We start from the raw sequence: 23,772 nt of genomic DNA on the forward strand, positions 1-23,772 counted from the left end.
TTGGATTTTATCTTTTCATTAGCAAAACGATAATGAACTGAGAGATAAAATTCATTGTTCTTCACTTTAGCTCCTGGTATTGGTGTTGTTTTCTCCACTAATGTTTTATAAACTTCATTAATCACAGATAGGAGCTCACTAGTTTGTTGACATAGAAAACCTTCATTTCTCTGGTAAATCAAGAAAGGAAATACATTTTAGAGATAGAAAGTCTAGAGAGAAAAACTTGAGAGTTGAGGGAGGGACCGACGTGGTGGCTTCTCAAGTTTAGGAGGAGTTGTGGGTAGCACCAGATCAAAGGAAGAAGCTTACCTCCACAAACTTCTCTCTTCTTTCTCCCTCTCTCAAAATTTCCCCACTAATAATTAATGAAGGAACAACCATGGCTTTGATGGACCAAAGGAAACAATTTGGGACGTTCACTCTAAATCCTTTCTCTCTCTCTCTACTTTGTATGAAAATAGAAAACTAATTTTTTTTCCCGTAACGAAATAAACAGTGAAAAATATGAAAATATTTATAGAGTAAATGTTTCTCAAAGTAAATATTTATCTATTTATTTTCCTTTCTCCTATTTGTAATCAATCACAACCTAAATAGTTATTTATTGATCTGTAAATATGAGCTTTGGTTATAAAAGGTAAAAGGAGACACGTGGGAGGAGAGGAGCAGAAGAAAAAGGGGGGCACCTGCTTGTTCGCCCGCGAAATCTCGGCCTGTCATTTAAAAAACAGAGAGAGAGAGAGAGAGACCTACTACCAGGTCACCACCATACCCTTCCTTCCCCCAACGACAACAAATAACTTCAAAATTATCTAACCACCATCCCTCTTGTTTCTCATCTCCTTAACACCAGTTGTTTTTGTCTTCTTGCTTGTCGATTTTGAACATCAATTTTCCCTTCGTTGCAGAGGAGAAGTGGACGGATTCCGACCGATCTCCTTCTGCAACCCTCATTCCCTTTCCACTCATCTAGTATCTCTTTCTCATCTCTTTACAGGTTTCTCTCTCTAGCTCAATTTCTCCCTCTCTCTCTCTCATCATTTTCATTATTTATCTTTAGATATACTCGTGTATTTATGTATCCTTTAATGATCTGATTTCTCTATCTGATTAATTGCTCTCTTAATTGCATTTTATCTTCTTATCGGAAAAAGTGCTCTCTCTCTCTCTGGATCTTTCAGATCCCTCCCCATAATCTTTTTTTTAATCAATTCAACAAAAAGTATAAAAGACAAGTTTTTTTTTTTTATCGTATTTTCAGATCTTTAAACATTTAAAAGGGTATTTAACCCCACTATTCAAAGATATTTTTGTTAGCTTTATCTGATTGTGATTGTTCTTAATTGCTGTACAGTCAGCTTCTTTTGTTCATTCTGGTAAGTTCCTATTTTCCAGTTATCAATTAGGGTTTCTTATTACTACTTCAGATTGGTATTTTCTTCATCTACTATGAAGCTTCAAAATTAATAATATATATATATATATGTCTTTAGTACTCTAATTGCCATTCGAAAATACGTTGATGTTGTTTGCTCATTAGGATCTCTTCCATGGTGAAATTCGTGCTTAACTATGTTTAACCGATAAGATTATGTAACATAGCGAATTAGGAAAGGTAATGCTGATTCGGTTTTAAATGATTTAATGTGCTTCATCTCAAATTATGATGTTTAAGTCTGAGCTAATCGCCTTAGATCTTATTTGCTTAGAAACTCCTTTAAAAGTTAAGGTGCTAAATCCCAATATAAATTTCTTTTTTACTCTCGTTTATGTTGTTTACTTTAGGTTAAATGTGCTTGCTTAATCTATTATCCTTTTTTGTTTTACACTTTATAGTTGTTAATCCTAGTTCGTAGTATAATGACTTGTACTTAAACGCACAGAAGTAGAAGGTTTTTGCTTTTTTGTTGCCTACAATGAATGGATTTCTTTTCTTCGTATATGACTTTTTTTTTGTGAGTTATATTTATCATTCATTCACACTTACTACTAACTATTATGTATGCCAGGTCCCTTGAAATCCTTGGTTCCTTAACACGTCAGATTCGGTTGTCAAGCTACATTATATGATTTCAGTTATCCTTAATAGGAACTGTGAAACCAATTAAACAATGGGTGGCTGTGTATCAGCACCTGATAGAAGGGTATACCAGGGTACCAAGAGGAAGCGATATCGTCTTAGACCAGGTAAACGCCGTGGAAAATATCCCAAAACTATCTCTGAGCCACCGATAAAACGCCTTAGTGATGCATCGAAGGTAACAGATTTTGCTCTTAGTGAGTTCCTTCATGTGGATTTTGAAAAGGGTGAAACAACAACTTGTAGAAGATCTGAGGTTTCCAATTGCTCATATCACCTCACCCAGTTAGAATGGCACCATAGTCAAATCGAGAAAAATGGTAAGCTCTCCTTCAGGTACAACATATGAAAGTTCAACTAAGGTTTTGTCTAAAAATTTTGACCAGAGATATTTTTGCAATCTACGAGTATAAACTCCGGTAGCAAATTGTTCTTCTTATCAATCAAGAAATTATGGAATATTTAAATTTTGACTTTAGTAGTTTATTGCAGGAATATGCCAAGAAGATGTATGGTTTGATTCAGTTAGCATTCTGGAGTCTGACTCTGAAGATGACTTTCTCAGCGTTCATGGAGGTAAATTCAATTTATTTACAATCGAATCAGTTAAAACTTGAGAACTTGTGTAGTTGGCTATATATTTGATTGATACTGACGTTAATTTGTTTGTCTACAGACTGTTTTCCTTGCGTAGGGAATCCAATTGGAAATGTCTCTAGCGCCCAAGTTCTTCAGTACGAAAGTGCTTCTCTGGATACCAGGTGCAAGTACCACGAAATCTATGAGACCACTCCAACATCATTTGCGATTGAACGGTATTTGAAAATAGACGGAGGTAAAACCGAGAATTTCAGCAAAGATGAAGGAAGAAAGAGTGATCCATTTGCAGTTTTAAGTACCCCGGGTTATGATCTCTCTTACATAGGGAAGGCTGATGAAGCATGTACTAAGAAGATGAAATTATTACAGGATGCCTATGGAAGCTTTAATGGCAGGGAAGAGGATATACATGACTTACAAGAGAAAACTCACGAGAATACCTTGAAGTCATGCTTGCCTAAGTTGGTTTCTTCTGTTAGTTTCAATGATAAGAATCAACCATCAAGTCCTGCTCGTATATCTCAGAAAAGGAAGTCAGCAGTTATCAGACTCTCCTTTAAGAGAAAATCTTATGATGGAGATGCAGCTACAGAATATAGTAAGTATAGTTCCTTGATGAGAATTCACATCCTAGAATTGTAGATGTTTATTTATTTATTTCAAAGTTCTCATATATAAATTAGCTAGCATAATCTCAAGTATGTTAGTATTCTATGCCCTAATAAGTAATCTGAGGTCCAATGCGTGCTGTCATACTTTAGCAGAAGCAGATACTACAAGCACACAATCATTTGGCACATCTCACTTGTGGACCCTCTGAATCAATAGACGAAAGGATCACAAGAGATTCAAGATTTCCCTCCCTAAGCTTATGATCTTATCATTTATGATTTTAATTTTGTGTTGTAACATATTACTAATCTGTAAATGCATCTCTATTTCAATCAGGCGCTTCAAAGAACTTCTTGTATCGCCCCAGAGCGGGACTAATAGTTCCCTGTTCAATGGGAGGCGCTTCTGGATGCTGGTCTCCTATTGAACCTTCAATATTCAAACTCCGTGGAGAGAACTATTTCAAGTATGCTATTTATTTTTGCAACTCGATTATTTTATATTTTTGATAAGATTCTTCTATTAATACAAAGTAACTCAATGACACTGCTATAACACTCAAGCCAAAAGGCAAGGGGTGGTAGGAATTATGATCATTTTTTGCAATAGTCTTAGAATTGCTTCTTACAAGTCTCCTGATTAGGGAAGGAGAATAGCTTTAGTCGAACTCCTCTCAAGTGAAGGGTTTATTGTGCAATAACTCGTTAAACTTTAACGTTTAACTACTTCATGTCTAATATCTCTGTCATTAAATAAGTAACTAATCCTCTAACTCTCCCATGTCTTATTTTGCTTCAATGTACCTGTCTTCCTAGTCTTTGATGGTGTTAAACCTTCGAACAGGTATAACTTTTAATCTTCTCAGATGAATTATTTATAATGCAGAGATAAGCGGAAATCTCCAGCTCCAAACTATAGTCCTTATACTCCAATTGGCCTAGACTTATTTGCTTGCCAGAGGAAGATACAACACATCGCTCAGCACCTTGAGCTTCCTTCTGTTAAAGCACACGACAAAGTGCCTTCACTCTTGATAGTGAACATTCAGGTAATTCACGATTTTTTGTCATATAGTCATTCTTCCATGTTGGTTGGGTTAACAGAAGTGCTTAGTTTATCTAATAAATTTTTGACGATTCCTTATCCTTTATTACATCTATTGGCAGCTGCCTACTTATCCTGCTGCCATGTTCCTTGGTGAAAGTGACGGAGAAGGAATGAGCCTTGTTTTATATTTTAAAGTTTCTGAAACTTTTGACGAAGAGGTGTCTCCCGCTTTTCAGGACAGCATCAAGGTCAATCTTTCTTTTTATTCTTCTCCAAGTTGGTTCTATTGATGACTAACCTACTAGTGTCTAAAAGGGTCCCGATAATTGAGAAATGGGATATTTGATTTCTTTCATTTTAAGGTCGAACTATATCGAGCAAAAAAGAACTCGTCTATGACGTCTTTGTGCTAGTAATCCTCAAGCTCCCGTGTATAACATCCCTGTCGTGTGGATCACTTGATGGACTTTTTGGAGATTTATCAATTATATGATGTCTCTAGTTGACATATTTTTCTTCTTTTTAGTTACACTTCAATTGCAGTAGGATAGTTTCCAAATGCGGTAGTTTCCGTGGTTGAAACCATTTTTATGTTGGTGCTAGGCTCAAATGTGTGTTCTCTATTGCAGAGATTAGTTGAAGATGAGGCGGAGAAGATTAAAGGGTTTCGAGGAGATTCTTCAGTCTCTTTCAGAGAAAGACTGAAATTCATGGCTGGAGTGGTGAATCCGGACGATCTCAACTTGAGTTCTACCGAAAAGAAACTCTTAAACGCTTACAATGACAAGCCAGTGCTTTCGCGCCCTCAGCACAATTTCTACAAGGTAAAAGTTGCAACTTGTTGCACCCTTCATTTGAATGCTAGATCTTTATAGCTTGGCAATGGTAAAAATGAATCAAGTTTACTTATTCGAAACTCGGGCTTCTAATTTTACTATTTACATAAATATTGCTCAAGCAACGAACTGGATAATCCAGTATGCTGGTCCAGTAGACGGTGAGGAAGTAAAGTGCTAAATTTGCATTTTCTGTCGCCAGTTTGTGTTTGCCAATAATTATATATCTGAGTGAAAACTGTCATCCTTCGTACAGGGTACGAACTACTTTGAGATTGACCTTGACATACATCGGTTCAGCTACATATCAAGGAAGGGACTTGAATCATTTCGCGAACGTTTAAGAAATGGGATACTTGATGTTGGTCTAACCATTCAGGTATTCTCTCTCCCTCTCTGCAAATTTCAATTTTCCCACACTGTCGAAAAGAATAACTCACATATATTTTGATAATAATACTATTAACAGGCACAAAAACAAGAGGAACTCCCGGAAAAAGTTTTATGTTGTGTGAGATTGAACAAAATTGATTTCGTTGATCATGGCCAAATACCGACATTAGTAACCGTGCAGGAAGCGTAGGCAATGGGTCCTAGATTTGAACTCAGTCAATCATCTCGAAAAATCGACACATTCCTGTAAACATTCAGAGCCTGCATAAGTTAAAAAAAAATCTTGATTAAATACCTATAAACTCTATCTGTTTGAGCATATAAAACTTCAATTCCCCATCTACCAAGTAACTATGAACAGGAGAAGATGAGTGAAGATGAGTATATCGATGAGTGAATCAGCTCTTACTGTTCCGGATTGAAGTTGTGATTCTTTTTTCCTTAATCTTGTATCAATTTTCTTTTTTCTATTTTGTGTATAAGAAAAAACAAGTGAATCATATAATAGTATGTGTACTTTAATATAAAAGGAGGAGACGGAGTTCTGGGTGTTTTGTTATGTTAACCCATTTCTATTCAAAATTCAAGCTTGGTGTGTTAACTATTCTTCATTGGGTTCTAACTTGGATATCCTTTAGCTTTTATGGTTGATACGCCCAATTATGTGCACATAACAGGTCTTTAGCCCTAGCCTAACTCAATTCTAAGTCCATATAGTTTTGTGAACTTGCAAGAGGATTGCAACTTGTTTGCTAACATGCATCACCAACATGCAAATTATGAAATTGATAGAGAGAAGAGAGAGAGAGAGAGAGAGAGAGAGAGAGAGAGAGAGAGAGAGAGAGAGAGAGAGAGAGAGAGAGAGAGAGAGGAGAAATGATGGTTGTGGACTTGTGGTCGGGATGGTGATGGGTGTGGGAGGAGAGGGGGAAGAGGAAGTAGTGGTTGCGGTCTGAAGGGTTGCCAACATGCCCTTGTGCCGTGAAGAGAAGCCGTGGGAAAGCGGCTGACCATATAAAATTTCGCTTTAACAAAAACTATAAAAATTCTTTACACAAACTACATGTATAAAATTGAATTTGTCAAAGTAAATGAAGGACGGAGAGAACCATGTTGTCGTGGTACTGGTGGTCCGACGAGTGGCGAGTGTGAATGAAAATTGACATATATATATATAAAATATTCCAAATCCTAAATAACACTCTTGTAGAGATTGAAGTCTCCGGAAATGTTATATGAACTTACCTTTTTTATCCAATACACTCACGATTATGCACACTCGCACTCACACTTAAACTTATTTTTACACTCCATACACTCACTTTTCCTATAATCACATTACACACATGCTGGTCAAATGCTTTGACCAGTTTAGTTTCCATCCGTAAGACGAAACTGAGCATAAGACATCAGTATAGTCATACCGACATATAGCAGTGAAGAATAGTCAAAGAAAGGTTAGATAAGTTTCTGTTGGTAAGATGAAACTGTGCTATAGTCAAACTGTCAAAAAGATGAAACTGATGTGTAACATAAGACATCAGTACAATCCTATCGATAGATAACATAGAGCAATGTTTGAAGAAAATTTTGATAAGTTTTCTTTCGGTTAGATATAACCGTTATGTTCCATCATTACATATCGGTAACCAAACGAGGCCTAAAAATGGTAAGTGTATATCTAATTTCCGGGGAGTCTCCCGACTGTCAAACTCCCCACCAGCTGCAGCTTTCTCCTCTAAATGGGCCAAAAGCCCAAGAAAACATCAAAATGATTCTCCATGGGCCAGTTTTTGGATACTCAATTTGGACTTTGGATCTCCACGAATGATTGCCGATCTGAACCATAAAGCTCTCGACTCAGGTGATCTCCTCAGTCTCAATCTCTCTGCACATAAAACCCTAGAAGAGAGGTTCCTTTCGAACAAATCGCCTCCTTCCTCAGGACCTCAGCTCCAGCAGCATCCATGGTACTCTCTCTCTCTACCCTTTCTCTATCTACCTCAACACGCTGAAGAACTCTTAATGAGGACCCAGTTTAAAATATCTTGCTCTTAGATCACATTATTTGATTGTTTAATTTAGGGTTATCTTCCCCCTTCTCTATCTCATTCCTTATTGTTTAATCTCTTTGACAGGCTCCCAAAAAAGGTGTGAAAACTTCAGTACCTGCCAAGAAGAAGACTGTAAGTTTCTGTGTTTTTCTGCATTTTGGTCAATATCAAGAGATCAACCATAAAGTTGTCATCTTTGAGCAAAATGTACCTAAAAACTATTTTTCTTCAATACCCATGTCTTAATTTCTAGATATAATGGGTGTCTATGAAACTATGATTTGAGATAATATAACTGTTCATAAGTTCCAAATCTTATACTAAAAGTGAATTTTGTATAAATAGTTGGCTGGTAGTACCAAAGTAGTTTCGATCCTTTGAAAATTTGACTCCAAATAGTATAAGTTGATGAATTCACTTGATTCACTAATCAACTTACTTCACATGTTTTTCAATCAACTGCCTTTTTCGTTCAGAGGAATTTAGCATATTGAGTATAACCCAACAATGTCGGCAGCAAAATGAATTTTGAACCGTCTGTGTTTGAAAGAGTTTATGATTGAAGCATCATTTTGGTTTTTAGTATATTTTTCTTGATTGAGGTTTACTGGTTTACAGGAGAAGGTTGTGAATCCTTTGTTTGAGAAGCGGCCGAAGCAATTTGGCATTGGTGGGGCTTTACCACCTAAAAAGGACCTGCATAGGTTTGTCAAATGGCCGAAGGTTGTTCGAATTCAGAGGCAGCGTAGGATTTTGAAGCAACGGTTGAAGGTTCCACCTGCATTGAATCAGTTCACTAAAACCCTCGACAAGAACCTCGGTATGTTGCCATGTCATATTATGTTCTTTTGTCATGTTCACCAAAACCCTAGACAAGAACCTCGATATGCAGTACTAAGATTTCCAATTCTCTATTTGTCGTATCTCATCGTGCAGCAACAAATCTATTTAAGACGCTACTCAAGTACAGACCAGAGGACAAGGCTGCCAAGAAGGAAAGACTTTTGAAAAGAGCACAAGCTGAATCTGAGGGAAAGACGGTGGAGTCGAAGAAGCCCATTGTTGTCAAATATGGACTTAACCACATTACGTATCTCATTGAGCAGGTACTCTCCATTTAGTCATCCTTCCCGCTCTTTCGGTAACAGAACATGTTTGAGTCCTAACTTTTTTTTTAATGAACATACGTGCTAATTTTCTGAAGCATGGTGAAGTTTTGCTTTTTGCTGCTTATGCCTTAATGTGTATTCACTCTATTGTCGAGAATCTTACTCTGAACATGCGGAATTTCTTGAAGTTATTCCTTTAAGAAAAGTCTCTTTTGAATGTTGTATTTTTGTGGAGAGCAGTGAAGTTTACTGCCAATGATTTCTTCCGAAGCTCTATTCTACTTAGAATTGGAGTTTTCTATTTTGCGGTTGATGATGTTTTTCACTTTAATTTTGCAGAACAAAGCCCAATTGGTGGTGATTGCCCATGACGTGGATCCAATCGAGCTTGTTGTCTGGCTTCCTGCCTTGTGCCGAAAAATGGAGATACCATACGCAATCGTGAAGGGCAAGGCCCGCCTTGGAGCGGTTTGTGTCTTTTCACTTATTATGTTTATAACCTTTTTCTGAAGGTCCATCTTATTGATTCATTCCTAATAAATTGTTTGTTTCCCCTCTTGAATAGATTGTCCACAAGAAAACAGCCTCAGCATTGTGCTTGACATCCGTGAAGAATGAAGACAAAATGGAGTTCAGCAAGATTGTGGAAGCAATCAAAGTAAAGATAACTGCAACTTGGTTCAATAAGCTTAAAAATATATATTTTAAAATGACCCATGATTTTCTGGCCCTTACACCTTTTCCGTAATTGCAGGCTAACTTCAACGACAAGTTTGATGAGCACAGAAAGAAGTGGGGAGGTGGGATTATGGGATCCAAATCTCAAGCCAAGACTAAAGCAAAGGAAAGAGTCATAGCAAAGGAAACAGCCCAAAGGATGAATTAGGTTTTTCTTTATAGGAGTTAAATTATGAGCTATCCTTCAATGGACAGGAAACTCTGAAATTTTTGTTATACAAGCTGTCTTTAGTTCAAGTTTTGTTATGGTTAGTCATTTAAATCTTAACTGCGTTATCTTTATCAGGTCTTGTACTACAATTAATCATCTTTATACATTATTTAAATTTTCATTGCCTTGGTGGGAATGACATTCGGTATTTTGATTATGAATTAAAAAATTTGATGCTAAGAATGTGGCAACTTCAATAGCAACTCTATGTATGTTACTAAGAAAAGAATAAGAAAACAGGTGAAGGGTATAGGGGTTTGCCACGGGTCGTGTGACCCATTTATATTGCTGCACGAAATGGTTGGGTCGTGCCAATCGGAGATAATTGTTTTCCGATGGTACAAGAAGCTCCACTGATGCTGACAACTGGTATTTATAGAAATGAACTTAAACTCTCTTAATGCAAGAACTTGATCTAATATTAAGAGATCACAATATGCATTTTGATCCAACACAAGTTGAAGTTAAGCTTTTTACAGATAAACAAAACTTACTGATCTGAGAAACCTCTATTCACTGAAATCTCAGGTTGAAGTGCTAAGAAGGCAAAGGTTTGTAATATTTTACAACCCAACCAACTGTGCTAGTATACATTTTGCTCGTAAAGAGTAAAATACAAACTACCCTGCTTACATTTTTATCCTGCATCGGAGACGCATTGCTTTACTCCTGCTTCTGATGGACTGACTGATTTTTAAGTTGCTGACAATTTGTTTTACATCTAGTAATTAGCCGATCGCGGTAGTACTCCTTGCTTGTATTGGTCTGTGCCTTGAATTAATCGTATCTTGCAGCTACTTTGATTTATTTCCTGTCATGATGAGAAGTAGAAAACAGTTTTTTCAAGTATCCCTTAAAAGGGCCACAGTAAGGTAACACAGTGTTTGTTACTTTTCCAAGTCAGACCTGAAATCTGACTCGAGCTCTGAATCAACTCAATCAAATTTCAGATTGCCTGCTTTGTCTGACTCGTGATATCGGACTTGTCTAGATGGCTGATTCATGTTGATGTAAGATCCATTTGATTCAAACAATTCAAATTCAGAAGAGTCACATTCAGACAACGAGAAAAACAATCACTACCTAACACCCGAAATTAGCCTTAATGAATGTTGTGTCACATGCTATATACAGGAAGCGTAAATGAGGTCTGTTCGGTACACGAAAAGTTATTACGAGGTTGATTAACCTGGATCATATTTCAACCCAACACATTAATAGAGATTTCAAACCGAAGTAGGTGTTTCTTATTACCTTTCTGGGATCATGAGTTTATTGACAACTCCATAGGGTATGGAGTTCATGCTTCACCAAGAATTCATCGACTGTATGTGATTCATGACAATAATTGGTCCGAGAACTCAACAGGCTCTCCTTTGCCCTGGCAGTTCTATAAGAAATTTTAACGGATCAAAGCTTAATACTCTTTTCAAGAATCATAAAAATAACTGATTTGTCAATCCTCAAAACTTACCCCATTTGACGTTTGAGCTACCGTTTCTCCTCTTCGACGAAGATCAGTCAATAGTTCATGAGCATCAGGATGATCCAACTTCGATCAGTGTTTGGCAGCGACACGGTTGTCTATCTTGTAAGAGTCATGGAGTTTGGAGTTGACCTTTGTCTCGAATAATATGTTTCCGTTCTCTTGACCCTTAGAATAAGGGAATTTTTTCTTTTTCAGGGAACATGAAGGATCCAATGAATTTGAAACTTGACCTCTAGACCTATACCTATAGTTTGCTCTTGTATCTGCTGGATGTCTTTTCCCCTCTTGCACAGTAGCGTCATGCTTGATTAATGGCATGTGAGATTCGCCAATTACATTAGCATGGACATCTACCTTGGGCAAATTTGCATTAGCACCATCTGCTTTATGGGTATGTACTTGCACAGTAGCATCATGCTTGATTAATAGCTCGTGAGATTCGCCAAATACGTTCGCATTGACATCTACCTTCGGCAAATTTGCATTAGCACCATCTGCTTTATGGGTATGTACTTGTACAGTAGCATCATGCTTGATTAATGGCATGTGAGATTTGCCACTTACGTTCGCATTGACATCTACCTTCGGGAAATTTGCATTAGCACCATCTGCTTTATGGGTATGTAGAGTATTAACTCGACAGTCCTGTATTTACATAAAATAATCAACGAGAAATCCTAACAGAGGAACGAGACAACCACAGCGAGAGCAGAAGTATAAAAAGGTACCTTCGGTGGTGGACCTGGTTTACTCTGACCATTTTGTTCTTGTGAACCTTTACATGTTTTCACCGGTCTTCTTGTTGTTTCAGGCCTACCTTTCTCTCGTGTGGTGTCTCTCATCCTGAAATTACAATTACAATGGAAGTTAACTTGTTCGGTTCCAGACTGGTCTCATTTAATCCGAAATGGAAGATAGAGAACATGTTTCATATAGTTGAAGCTCAATGAATTTCTTGACATCCTTGTACTGAAATGATTGTATAATGTCATCGCTCAATAGCATAATCATGTCATTAGACATTAGTCATTTTAGGTACTCGACTTGGCCTACTGCACTAAAGATTTATCGAAATAAATTGATGTCAAACCTAGAAGGTTTCTGTAGGCAATTTTGACTTAACAACGACTAACAGCAAGAACCTGAATAACAAACTTTATCTGTCGAATGATGCTCACCTTCGTGCATCGTGACGAATTCTATCACCAACCTCCTTGTTAGAGGGGTACTTCGGCAAGGTCGATGGATCACAAGCGTAAGGCTTCGTAGAGAAATACTGTAGATAGTACACCATTAATCAGTAAAATATAACAAATATTGATTGAAGAACAACTATCCGATTACTAGTTCTCTAACTAATTTGCCCCTCAATCATTCAAATGTAAAAGTAGAAAAGCTTTTGATTAAATGAGAACGAGTAAAGACAGCCCAAACGCCGAAAAGCGTATCTATTGTAAATTTAAGAATGTTGTCACTCCTACCAAATCTGATTAATTTTTTTTTGTTGAACAAAAATCATTGAGAACTATATTGTACTTTTCTAAGTATGCAATATAACTACCTCAGATGCAAGAGCAGATTGGGCGTCACCACGCTTATAAGGTTCAACGGATAAAAACTTCTCTATCAAGCCTAAGGCTGTTGCTGGTACATCTTTACAAGTTTCTCGAAGATTACTCTTATAAGGATGTTGAGGTTTGAATATAGTTGCATAAGGTAGCTTCAACTTTTCCCAATACTCCTCCGAAGGGGAACCACATAGTTTGAAAATCTTATGCAACTGTTCGACCTACATATCAATGAGAAAAAAATGGCTTTAGTACTACAAATTGGGGAAAAAAGACGTAAATATGGAATGGACCATCTACTCTTTAGGTTCTCACTTCACTTCTTCCTTGAAGGATAGGCTTCTTGAGAAAAAGTTCGGCAAATACACAACCAACACTCCATAGATCCATGGTTGCATCGTAATTGGTCGACCCCAATAAAAGCTCAGGAGGGCGATACCATAGAGTAACAACTTTGCTCGTTAGTGGTTGCTTGTATCTAGAGTTAAAGAAATTTGCTAGACCAAAGTCGGCAACTTTCAGGATTCCTTTATTATTGACTAGAAGATTAGACCCTTTAATGTCACGATGCATTATACCCCGGGAATGACAATGTTCTATTCCAGACAATAACTGATGCATATAGCACTTAACCTGCACAAATATGCCTTATCAAACCAAACTCAATATTTGTTTTACGATTAGGTGAATACTGAATAGAATCAACAAGAAAAAACCTGTGCTTCGTTGAATCTGATATCATGGGAAGATGACAGTCTACCAAGATCGTGTTCCATATACTCAAATACAAGATATATTCTGCATGATAATCGAGAGGTAATTACTCCCTCTAATTTGACAATGTTTGGATGATCTAATCGACGTAGAATCATAATTTCTCGTGCCATAAACCTCACGCTCTCTGGCTCAAATTTGTCGAAACGAACTCTCTTTAGAGCAACAATTTTCCCATTGCTAATGTCTCGTGCTCGAAATACACTGCTATATGTACCTTGTCCAATCTACATTTACAAAAGATATATCTGTAAGGAGATAATCAATACCTAAGTGTAACTAGAACTGGTGCTTGGGGAAGATCACATTGGCGAAAAACTAAACAATTATATGCAGAACAAATTGAAATTGACCCTTAGTTTCTGGAAAATAATGGAAACCCATTAATCAAACTTGAATGAGAATAAATGGGTGAGTTTCAAATTTGGATTTTACCTTCTCCAATTTCTCAAAAGAATCAGCTCTAAGAGGAATCCATCCTTGAATAGCTTCACCAGCAACAGCACTGAGCCAAACAGGCCAACCAGCAGCAACTTGTTCTCCTTCAAGATGTTTCTGCAAATTCCCTAATCTCAAATTCAAAGAATCTCCATTATTGGATTTTGATCTTGGTAGTAATTTAGATTTGCTCCTTGTCAATTCACATTTAACTGAGACTTTTTCTTTGTTCTCCAAATCTGGTGATTTCCCGGCTCGATTTCGAACGGGAGAAGCTAAAATCTTCGACCCATTATCCTGAAATTCTCCAGAATGATCCAAAGCAGGTGTTACAGAAACCCTTTGTTTCGAATTAATGCAACCCATTAATGCCCTAAGGTAGAAAACGATGGCTCAAAATCTGATCCACCCAGATAGGGAAATGGGTTGGAGATTTGGTGAATTAGCCTAACATTCTTGGTAAATGTGGGGGGAAACCCCAAAATTGTAATTTTTTGGAGAGGGTGGTTTCAATCTTCTTCCTTCTCCTTGGTATCTCAATCTCCACAGATTAAAGAGATACGAAGGAGAAGGAAAGAGATAAATTTTGTAATGAAGTTGTTAGTTTCAAAGATAGAGACAGAGCCTGTCATGGGGTCCGAATTTCTCGCTCTCTGAGTTCTGTTATGTTTATTTTGCCGGGAAAAATCCACACGACTAGTGGTTATTTGGGTCAAAATATTAACTTATGTTTTGACCTAATTTGACCGGCTCACTGTTTTGGCCTCACAAGTATTCGTAAGTTTGATTTGGCCTTCGAGGGCCAAAAATAATTTCAAAATTTTGTAAAATTACTCTTAGAGGCTAAAAAAACTTATAACATTTAATTTCCACTTGAGCTCTCTTTTTCTCCTTCATTTCATTACTTTTCACCTTAACTTCATCTATCTTTCTTGCCACTTCACCCAATCTCTTTCCCCTTTATTCTTCGAGAACCAGAAAGCGATTATCAATAGGTGAAATTACTCTTAGGGGTTAAAATGAAATTATGGCTTCATAGACTTTTATTCTTTATTTCTATTTTCTAGTTGGCATGGTAATACCTTACAACACGATTATCAGTAGTTGGTCTGAGAGGATGATCGGGACTGGGACATGACCTAGACTCTTATGGTAGCAATGGGAAATTTTGCGCATGGAAGAAAGCCTGATGAAGCAATGTCGCACAGAGGTAGAAGGCCCCTCTTTTTTTGGTTGAACTGGCCCCTCTCTCTTTATCTAAGAAAGAAGAATAGGAGAGAACGAAAGAAAACTGTAACAAGAAAATGAAAAATACGAAATTTCTTATTTTTTTCTTTCTCTACTCTCACCGACGGTCTGGTAAACCAGATCGAGACGGAAATGTCTAGTAAACCAAACCGCGGGCGAAGGAGGGCCTCCTCCCCTTTTCGTCAAAGAGAGTTGAGAGAAAGGGAAAAGAGAGAGGAGATAATAGAAGAGGGAGAAAAATGAGGAAGAAGAAGAAAAGAGGGGGAAAAAAGAAGAAAGCCTGACGAAGCAACGCCGCGCAGCGGTAGAGGGTCCACTCTCTTTATCTAAGAAAGAAGAATAGGAGTAGGAATAAACGAAAGAAAAATGTAATAAGAAAATGAAAAATACAAAAATTTTTATTTTTTTTCTGTCTCTACTCTCACCGACGGTCTGGTAAACCAGATCGAGACGGAAAGGTCTGGTAAACCAGACCGCGGGAGAAGGAGGGCCTCCCCTTTTCGCCGAAGAGCATTGAGAGAAAGGGGAAAGAGAGGGAAGATAATAGAAGAGGGAGAAAAATGACGAAGAAGAAGAAAAGAGGGGGAAAAAAAGAAGAAACAGAAGACATGTGAGGTGGAAGAAGACGATACACTTTTTTTTGTTGAAAGAAGAAGACGATATACTTGGTGTTTGATATGTAAGGATATCGCATTAGTAGGTATAAATAAACCCTATATGCATTTTCAGTTCAGCCGGGTTGTTAGAAATATTGTGATCTTGGATTGTTCTGACCAAATTTATAATTACAAAGTAGCAAGCAGAAAATATCTATCGAGCATCCATCTTTCTGATATTCCTATAGAAAAGACGAAAGGTATTCTGTTTCTGCAAAGTAGCAGGGCTGAATTGCTCCTCTACGTTGAACATTTGCCGGATTTCAGCCCAAGTTATCTCCGTGAGGGTCATTTCGACTAAAGGAATTCAATATTTTGTTTTAATGATGTCTTAAATAAGTGAATCTATCCATTGTCGCTTGCAAAGAAAACGATATGTAGTTTTAGTGAGACTACCTTAGTTGAATGTTCTCTTGATTAATTGATGATTAGTGAATAATATTGTAATTAGAACTTAAGAAGCAAAATGTCTATACTATAATCAAAGTCATATTCTAGGTCAGCTTGGTCAGAGCTCATAAGCTTCTTCAGGTTTTCTAGTATAATTTTTGAACCTCATAAAGAGTTTGGGAAAGAGAAAACACTGTTTCATATAGTTATAAGATTTTTCGGATTTATTTAGATTACTGTTTGAACTTCTAATATTTGTTTTTTTTTGTTGAAACATAACTCTAAAATTAATAATTCAGAGTATGGTGATTATACATGTGATAGATAGATGGAGAAATAAAAGACCATGTAGGGTTACACTTGTGTCTCCTTGCCCATTTAGCTAGTAAATCTGCCGGTATATTATTGTTACACTTCAATATTTTGTTTGATCTATTGTACTCAGAAATTTATATAAAAATATTACTTTTATAGAAGACCGTCCGAATTGCTGACCATTTGACGGATTCCCAACATCCATCAAAAATAGCCTTATTGCAAACGGATATATTAAATACTATCATTAATAATCCGTTGTGAATAATCCTCTTTATATAGTGAAGCCACTTACCGACATCATCAGAATGTGAAACCTTTCGATCTAACAAAGGGTTTCAAAGACGAGTAATGATGATTTATAGAGAGGTGATAATTTGTACTATTTGATTGTGTAAAAGAGAATGTTGATTACTTATGCACTATCATTTGTTGTCGATTTAAGAAGAAATTGAAAACATGTTGAAGTTTGAGGAAGAAATCGAAGGTTGAACTAAGAAAGAACAGACATACCGGAGAAGAAATTGATGGTTGAAGCTTCATTGAAGAATTAGGTCAAATGGTTTTAGAGGAAGAAAGAAAAAGGGAGTGTTTGAGAGAATGACTTTGCAGTTACGTTGAAAGACTTTTTTTACAAGCGCACATAAAAAATGATGTACCACGGTAAAAATGGGTTGGATCATTGATTAAGAATAACCATGCTTGCGGCCAGTGTACATACCCTTTTCCTCTAATACTGAATTCCATCTATTACGGAAACGGGTCAGGACATTGAATAAAAACTCCATCTTCTTATAAAACAATTAGAGTACTCAAATAATTAATACTGAAACATTGTAAGTTTATTATACATAATTTAGTCGGCAAACATACTTCCTCCCTTTCCCTTTTTTCCATTTCTGAATTGAAATTTAAGGAAACACAACTAAGATTAAACATTATTATTTGGATTAATCATTAATCAAACTACTTTGCTCCTACTAAATTGAGAAGGGATCTAAAAGTTCCTCTTCCATCAATTTGCATCCAAGGGTCCCAATTAAACCGCCTTCTCATTAGCGGGGGAAACCAATGACTCCAAACACGCGGGCACTTGGGGGAAATAGATACCCAAATGCCGTTGGGATTTCAAAAATGATAAAATGACCGTTTGAGTTCTTCATATCCAAGTTTCTAAAAACAGAGTTCAACATAAGGAGTGGAACCCTAGAGAGAGAGAGAAAAACAAAAATAAAATTAGAAACGTTCTTAAGAAGAGAGAAAATTTAGAAACATTTTTAAGTTCAGAAATCTATCTCTACTAACATTCTTCATCTGATAATCGGCTAGTCTTTCTAATTCAACCAAGAAAACAAAGAGGAAGAAGAAGAAGAATCTTGATAGAGTTTTTTTTGTTGAATTAAGCGATTTCAGGTTTCTGGGTTTTGGTGAATCGATTAGGTACTATTCATTCCAAGTTCTTTCTTGTGATTCTTTTTCTGGGTTCGATTCAATTTCTCACTATTTGGCAAGAGAGCAGTTCTTGATTTCTGGGTTTATATCAGTTTTGACTATATTTGAGCCCTAATTTTCGTTAAGCAATAGTATTTGACAGAACAATCTGTTCTCTGAATTAGTTTTCGTTAATTTGTTGAAATAGAATGGCAAGACTAATTGCTATGAGGACTTTCCTACTGAAACGACTCATAAGGAATGGGTTTCTAGACGATAAATATTTCACAAAACAATCTCAATACTCTGCTGATAATCATGAAGTAACCCACCCAACCACCACCACCATCACCACCACCACCACCACCACCACCACCGCCACCAACTTCAAGAGGAGGATTAATTTGTCTGACAATGACAAAGAACGTGTCCAAGGGAAAAGAAAGAAACAGAAAAAAGTAACCCCATCAACAGATACAAACCAACAAGGGAGGAAACCGGCAAAGAAGAAGACGCGACCACCACCACCACCACCATCATCACTATTATTGCTACCACCAGTGATGCCTCATAATATGCAATATAATATTACTCAAGTACTAAATGGTACAAACCCTTTTTGGCTCACATCAAAGCGATACGAATTACAAGCTAAACAGATTCTTTCTCCCTCACTGTGAAGCACTAGAAGAGTTCATGACAACAGAAGAGAAGGAGAAACTTTTAGTCTCCATGATCAAAACTACTACTACTAGTACTACTACTGACCAAAACAACAAGAAGAGGAAGAAAGGTCTCAGTGTTATAGTGATTGACCGTAAGGGTGAACAATGGGAAGTCAATTTAAAAATTTGGGAAAGTCTCGGTCAATACGTACTCAAAAAGGACTGGAATAAGATAGTTGACAAATTGAATATGGTACCATTTCTGGATCAAGTTCTTCTTTGGTGTTTTAGATTACCAGCTGAGAGTAGCTCCAAGCTTTGCTTTGCTATCGACATCGATAAGACCTATTTTTCATAACAAGCTAATTAGTATTGATTATTTTTCATAACAAGCTAATTAGTATTGATTCTTTGCTTTTTATGATTCGTTCGTCTTTTATATACTTCCTGTACTCTTTAAAGTTCAAACTTGGAAATGTTATTGATACTTGATTTTGTTTAACCATTTCATGGGAATACTACCACTGCATATTTCTTAAGCTTATCGATCATTAAAATGGAAAAATTCAATAGTATAAGCCTCACCATGATTTGAATATTGAAAAAGTTTTTATTGTTTAGATGAGCCTCAAAATGTGGCTCGATTAATTCATTTTTCTACGTAGAAGTACAAGGTCAGTTAAGCTTATAAAACAAATGTCATGGGATTACACATTAATAAGAGCACATTATACTTTGGACTCCGAAATATATGTTGATGAAACTGCTAATCCCTCAACATCGTAAGTACGTATAAGGCGTTGCCTCTTGGCAGGTGACTCCATCCAACCAAACTCCAAATGGAAAGAAGTTGATTCCGCTACGTTCTTTGCCAAATCAGATGGGAATGCCATGTACATGCCACCGGGTAAAAGGGTCATTTGGAAGCCTCCGTCGAAGGTTATCAGATTATTTGAGACGGTGCCCGTCCAATGAATATTTGTAGTAACATCTCCTTCCCTTGAGGTTGAAGTAATATCCTGTTGTAAGACGATACATCAAAACCAAGCTCAAGATAATAATCTACTCAAAAAACTGCAGTATAAGATTACTCAAGTTCAGATAAACTGCAAAGTAAGTGATGTCATTCAAATTATGTGATATATCATCAGTAAATATTTAAGATTATTCTCTAAAAGATGAAAGTAAAGTAATAGGGAATGTTTGGTTATGAGAGAGATACTCGGGAGCTTTAGACCCTACAATTTGGGATGACATTATTTATTTAACTGACCGAATTTTCTTTCTTTTTCGCCAAGTGCTAAATTTTCTAGTCGAGAGACAAATCAGACAAACAACTAGAACACACCATGGTCAGTGAGGGATTATAGTTAATAACCTGAATTAGCTGACCCTTGTCATCGAGTTCAAGTATAGCAACCGTATCCGATTCAGCAAGTGTCGCTCCGTAAACTCCACTTCGCTTGGTTACAGAATGACCTTCCCATTTACCAAGGAATGATGTGATCCTACTTTTGCTACCCTGCATATTTAAGAACAACTTGAGATGTCAGGATTCTACAACAACCCATCCAACCTCTAAAAAGATCACATCAACCACGTTATTAGTATGGCATTCAGAAGATCTTATGAGTTATGATATGATGCCTTATTGGAAGATAAGTTATAGGGAAACTCGAGAGCAATATAAATCAAATGAAGAAGTAAACGACCTCAGAGTAGTCGATCGAAGGAGGAAAAGGGAACCCTTCTCTTCCTTCAAGAAAGACAACAAGCATCTCAAGAACACCCTTTGGGTCCATAATGTGAAAAGCTCTAGCACGCAGATCTTTATCTTGTGAGTAGAGGCAGTTCTCACACACAACAGAAGGTTGGCGAGAAGGAAGCTTTAGGTTTCTGCACAGAAGACGGGAGTAAACAAAGCTAATTTTATTGTATAACTGAAATCTAAGTTAGCAAGAGTACAGGCGCACACATACTGATTTTTAGCCTTCTGAATCTGACTAGTTTGTGTTTGCCATATATTCTCTAACTTGTTTGAACGTTTTACCTCTTGTAGAATTTGATTTATGAATTGAGTATTCATCTAAAAAAGTTTAGCTTAAGTAAATTGACATTCTGACTTCGTATATAATCATTAATCGAGCTTAGTTCGTCTGATATTTCCTAAGCCCGAGGATCTAATAAAATTCATAAATCAGATTCATAGAAAATATGACATAGTCCTAATACCCATAAGACTACGCAGTAGTACTCACTTGGGTGATTTTTCGCCAGTATCATCTTCCCCAAGCACCCCTTGCCTTAAAACAGCTTCAAGCATCCCAGCTGTCTGGTATCTAAGAGCAAATGCCCTCTCTTTGGGAAAGAAACCAATCTGGAAACTAACACCAACCGGTATTGAATAAATAACAACGAAACTAGGCATAAGCTATTTTACCTCAATAGTGAATACTGATTCCTCGTCAACTAAGGTCAAAACTTTAAAATTCCAAGGGATTTTAGAGTAGCCTTACCTGCTGATACTTGTCGACAGTAAACATATTGGTTTCTTTGATTTTATATTCTGCCCATTCTGCTTCACCATCATTTCCTGATACTGCGGTGCTCGTTTGAGGTTCTTTTATGTACAATCTACGATTTTCAATTATAAACAAACCCATTTTCAGTCACTCGAGAAAAAAAAACCCGCAATCCATCAAAAGTTTTAACAATGTAGGTCTTGAAGAAGGTTAAATTTCCAAGATAAGGCAAGCTGATATAAATGCTGATGCAGTAATGCCCGAAGATCAAATAAAACCTCTAGCTATACGGGTAACGATATCAAATTTCACGGCAATGGAAATAAGGATCCTCATCCGACATCGTGCACTATATGAACATTATTATCATGCGCAATTGCAGAAGTTTTAAAATAATGACATAGAATGCTTCAAAGATTTTACTCAAGTTTCAGTGGTTTCACAAAACAAAGGAATTTGATCAAATAACGAAAATTGCCGAAATGGGAGCTGAAATTTGGGAAGAACCTTCAGAATAGAATTGTAGTATCTACAAGTTTTGATATTTGTGTTAAGAAACCAGATTAAAGTGCATGAACAACCAAGACTAAAACCCTAAAAAGTTCATAAAAGCTTACGTTTGAATAAGACTGATGAGTTCACCTTCACCATATGAACTTGACGCAAGCTTCGTTGTCACTTGTTGCAACAAATTCCCTTGAGGATCAAATTGCTATACCAAATACCAAGAAAGAAAAACCCCAAATTTAAACGAAACAACAAATAAAATTAGAAAATGAAGATCAAATTAAAATGTGATTTGAACTTACATAGAAGGAACCATTCCATTTCCCCAAATTGACATTTATGAAGTTCTGAAGAACATCTATACTGATTGGTAGATCTTCTAGTTTCTTGTCTTCGAGTATGGCGGAAGAAGACGAATCAGTTGATTGAATTCGATGTTGTCTCCGTGACGACGGAATGATAGTGGGAGAAAATGGGTGAGTGGTCGTGAATCTAGTTAAGGTCTTTGGAGATTGTTTGGAATTTAGGGTTTTTGACAAGGGGGCGACTAGAATAGAAGAAATTGCCGCCATGGACGTTTTCTTGCAAGCTTTGCTGAAATACCAGTCGTTAAATAGTCTTATCTTATCATATGCAGGGAAATCCAGTTGGGGACCCAAGAATTTTTGGTCGAGGGGTCAACATTTTAGTTTTTTTTTTTTTTTGTTGAACTGAAAATACATTAATGTATCAAAGCGTTATTACAGTAACTGTCAATTAAAATACAAGGAATATTGTCCCACGCTTTGCTTCTATTACGCTTCCTTGCCCACTTCGCTAGCTTGTCAGCGTTAGAGTTAGCTGTTCTTTTAGTATAGTGGAACTGAACTTCCTCAAAATCCGTTTTGCTTTCTCGGATCTTCCTGACATGAATCAGAGATTGCCATTGGATGGTGTGACGATTGTTGCGGAGATGTTTGATGAGATTGAAATTATCACTTTCGATGATTATAGAGTGATGCTTTTGAGATTTGGCCCATTCCAGACCAAAAAGAAAGGCCATGGCTTCACATTCTTCACTGTTTCTTCCTCTAGTAGTTTTCGCCTGAGCATGAATAAATTTTGCATTATCATCATGAGAAATCATACTTATGCCTACGTTGGATGATATGTTAGTGAATGAAGCGTCCACATTAATCTTGATATATCCGTTTGTATGGGGTTTCCATCTATCTATAGGTTTATGCTTGTGTTTCGACGGTTTTTTATTCATCTTCGGAAAGTTGTCTATCATTTTGATTATTTTCGGGAGTTCGTTGATCTCATGTTGAAAGCAGTGGTCGCATCTAGTTTTCCATATAATCCAGAGAATGGTGGCGAAGTGTATATTCTCCTCTGTTTGACACCTGTCAGGGTGAGCTTCCCAAGAAAAGATCCAATCCGTTATGGAGTTAATGTTCTCAGTGATAATGTTATAGTGGAACCAAATATTTTTCGCCATAGCACAATGTAAAAGTGCATGTTCAATAAATTCAGTGGTATTGCAATTAGGGCAACTCGTACTGATGTTTATATACTTCCTTATTTTTTCTCTCACCGGAAGAGCCAAGTTACAAATCTTCCAGATAAATAATTTGATGCGAGGGATGGCTGGAATGGACCATAAGAACTTCCAGTTTCGCGAGGTACTGTTCTGGCTATTACTGGTTGTGCTTAAGTGCTTGTATATCGAGGATACCGTGAATTTTCTAAACTTTGATAGTTTCCATTTAAGGTGATCTTTGCCTGCAGGATTAACTGGGATTGATTTGATGAGATTTTGGGTGTCAGTATTGAAGTTTTCGTTCAGGATGACCTTATCCCAATTGTTATTTGTAATCAGTTGTGAAACTTTGGTAAGATTAGAGTTATAAATATTACTCACTTTCCCATCTCGATCAGGAATCCAATTATCTTCTCATATGTTAATATCAGTTCCTGATTGGACCTCCCATTGAGAAAGCTCTTCAATATATGAGTAGTGTTTCCTGATATTCTTCCAGATCCACGAATGATGAGGTTTCGCAGGTCCCGGGGTTTTAGAGTGGGGAAAGTATTTATCTTTGAG

General features: G+C 36.9%; 4 protein-coding genes across 5 annotated transcripts; 2 read left to right on the forward strand and 2 right to left on the reverse strand.

Annotated features, from left to right (window-relative positions):
- The first annotated feature begins 393 nt into the window (after positions 1-393).
- LOC147543135 (uncharacterized) lies at positions 394-6,136 on the forward strand. 2 transcript variants are annotated; one of them, XM_086638440.1, is made up of 10 exons: positions 394-1,000; positions 2,013-2,403; positions 2,576-2,659; positions 2,760-3,281; positions 3,632-3,761; positions 4,181-4,343; positions 4,462-4,590; positions 4,972-5,166; positions 5,435-5,557; positions 5,648-6,136. In XM_086638440.1, exons 2-10 carry the CDS (start codon positions 2,115-2,117, stop codon positions 5,759-5,761), a joined length of 1,749 nt encoding a protein of 582 aa, XP_086494566.1. In that variant the 5' UTR covers positions 394-1,000; positions 2,013-2,114; the 3' UTR covers positions 5,762-6,136. The 2 variants fall into 2 exon arrangements, with proteins under 2 accessions (XP_086494566.1, XP_086494567.1); XM_086638441.1 differs by having other exon boundaries at positions 634-1,379.
- Positions 6,137-7,184: 1,048 nt separating this feature from the next.
- Positions 7,185-9,804, forward strand: LOC147543136 (large ribosomal subunit protein eL8y-like). The gene is made up of 7 exons (XM_086638442.1): positions 7,185-7,541; positions 7,710-7,757; positions 8,244-8,445; positions 8,562-8,731; positions 9,074-9,202; positions 9,300-9,392; positions 9,489-9,804. Exons 1-7 carry the CDS (start codon positions 7,539-7,541, stop codon positions 9,618-9,620), a joined length of 777 nt encoding a protein of 258 aa, XP_086494568.1. The 5' UTR covers positions 7,185-7,538; the 3' UTR covers positions 9,621-9,804.
- Positions 9,805-10,084: 280 nt separating this feature from the next.
- On the reverse strand, positions 10,085-14,644 carry LOC147543137 (putative serine/threonine-protein kinase At1g54610). The gene is made up of 9 exons (XM_086638439.1): positions 13,950-14,644; positions 13,457-13,741; positions 13,056-13,373; positions 12,734-12,961; positions 12,351-12,448; positions 11,901-12,015; positions 11,158-11,817; positions 10,938-11,073; positions 10,085-10,494 (listed from the first exon to the last, which is right to left on the reverse strand). Exons 1-7 carry the CDS (start codon positions 14,316-14,318, stop codon positions 11,242-11,244), a joined length of 1,989 nt encoding a protein of 662 aa, XP_086494565.1. The 5' UTR covers positions 14,319-14,644; the 3' UTR covers positions 10,085-10,494; positions 10,938-11,073; positions 11,158-11,241.
- Positions 14,645-19,232: 4,588 nt separating this feature from the next.
- On the reverse strand, positions 19,233-22,417 carry LOC147543138 (glutamate NMDA receptor subunit epsilon-1, putative (DUF3598)). Its single transcript, XM_086635257.1, has 7 exons — positions 21,989-22,417; positions 21,797-21,891; positions 21,174-21,291; positions 20,916-21,034; positions 20,370-20,553; positions 20,036-20,179; positions 19,233-19,676 (listed from the first exon to the last, which is right to left on the reverse strand). The coding sequence occupies exons 1-7, from the start codon at positions 22,256-22,258 to the stop codon at positions 19,386-19,388; spliced, it is 1,221 nt and encodes a 406-aa protein (XP_086491383.1). The 5' UTR covers positions 22,259-22,417; the 3' UTR covers positions 19,233-19,385.
- Between the last annotated feature and the right edge of the window lie 1,355 nt (positions 22,418-23,772).

This window comes from Eschscholzia californica, unplaced genomic scaffold (genome assembly GCF_041429995.1).
Source record: "Eschscholzia californica isolate CP2 unplaced genomic scaffold, dmEscCali1.0.p SCAF_4, whole genome shotgun sequence".
NCBI classification, from domain to species: Eukaryota; Viridiplantae; Streptophyta; class Magnoliopsida; order Ranunculales; family Papaveraceae; genus Eschscholzia; species Eschscholzia californica.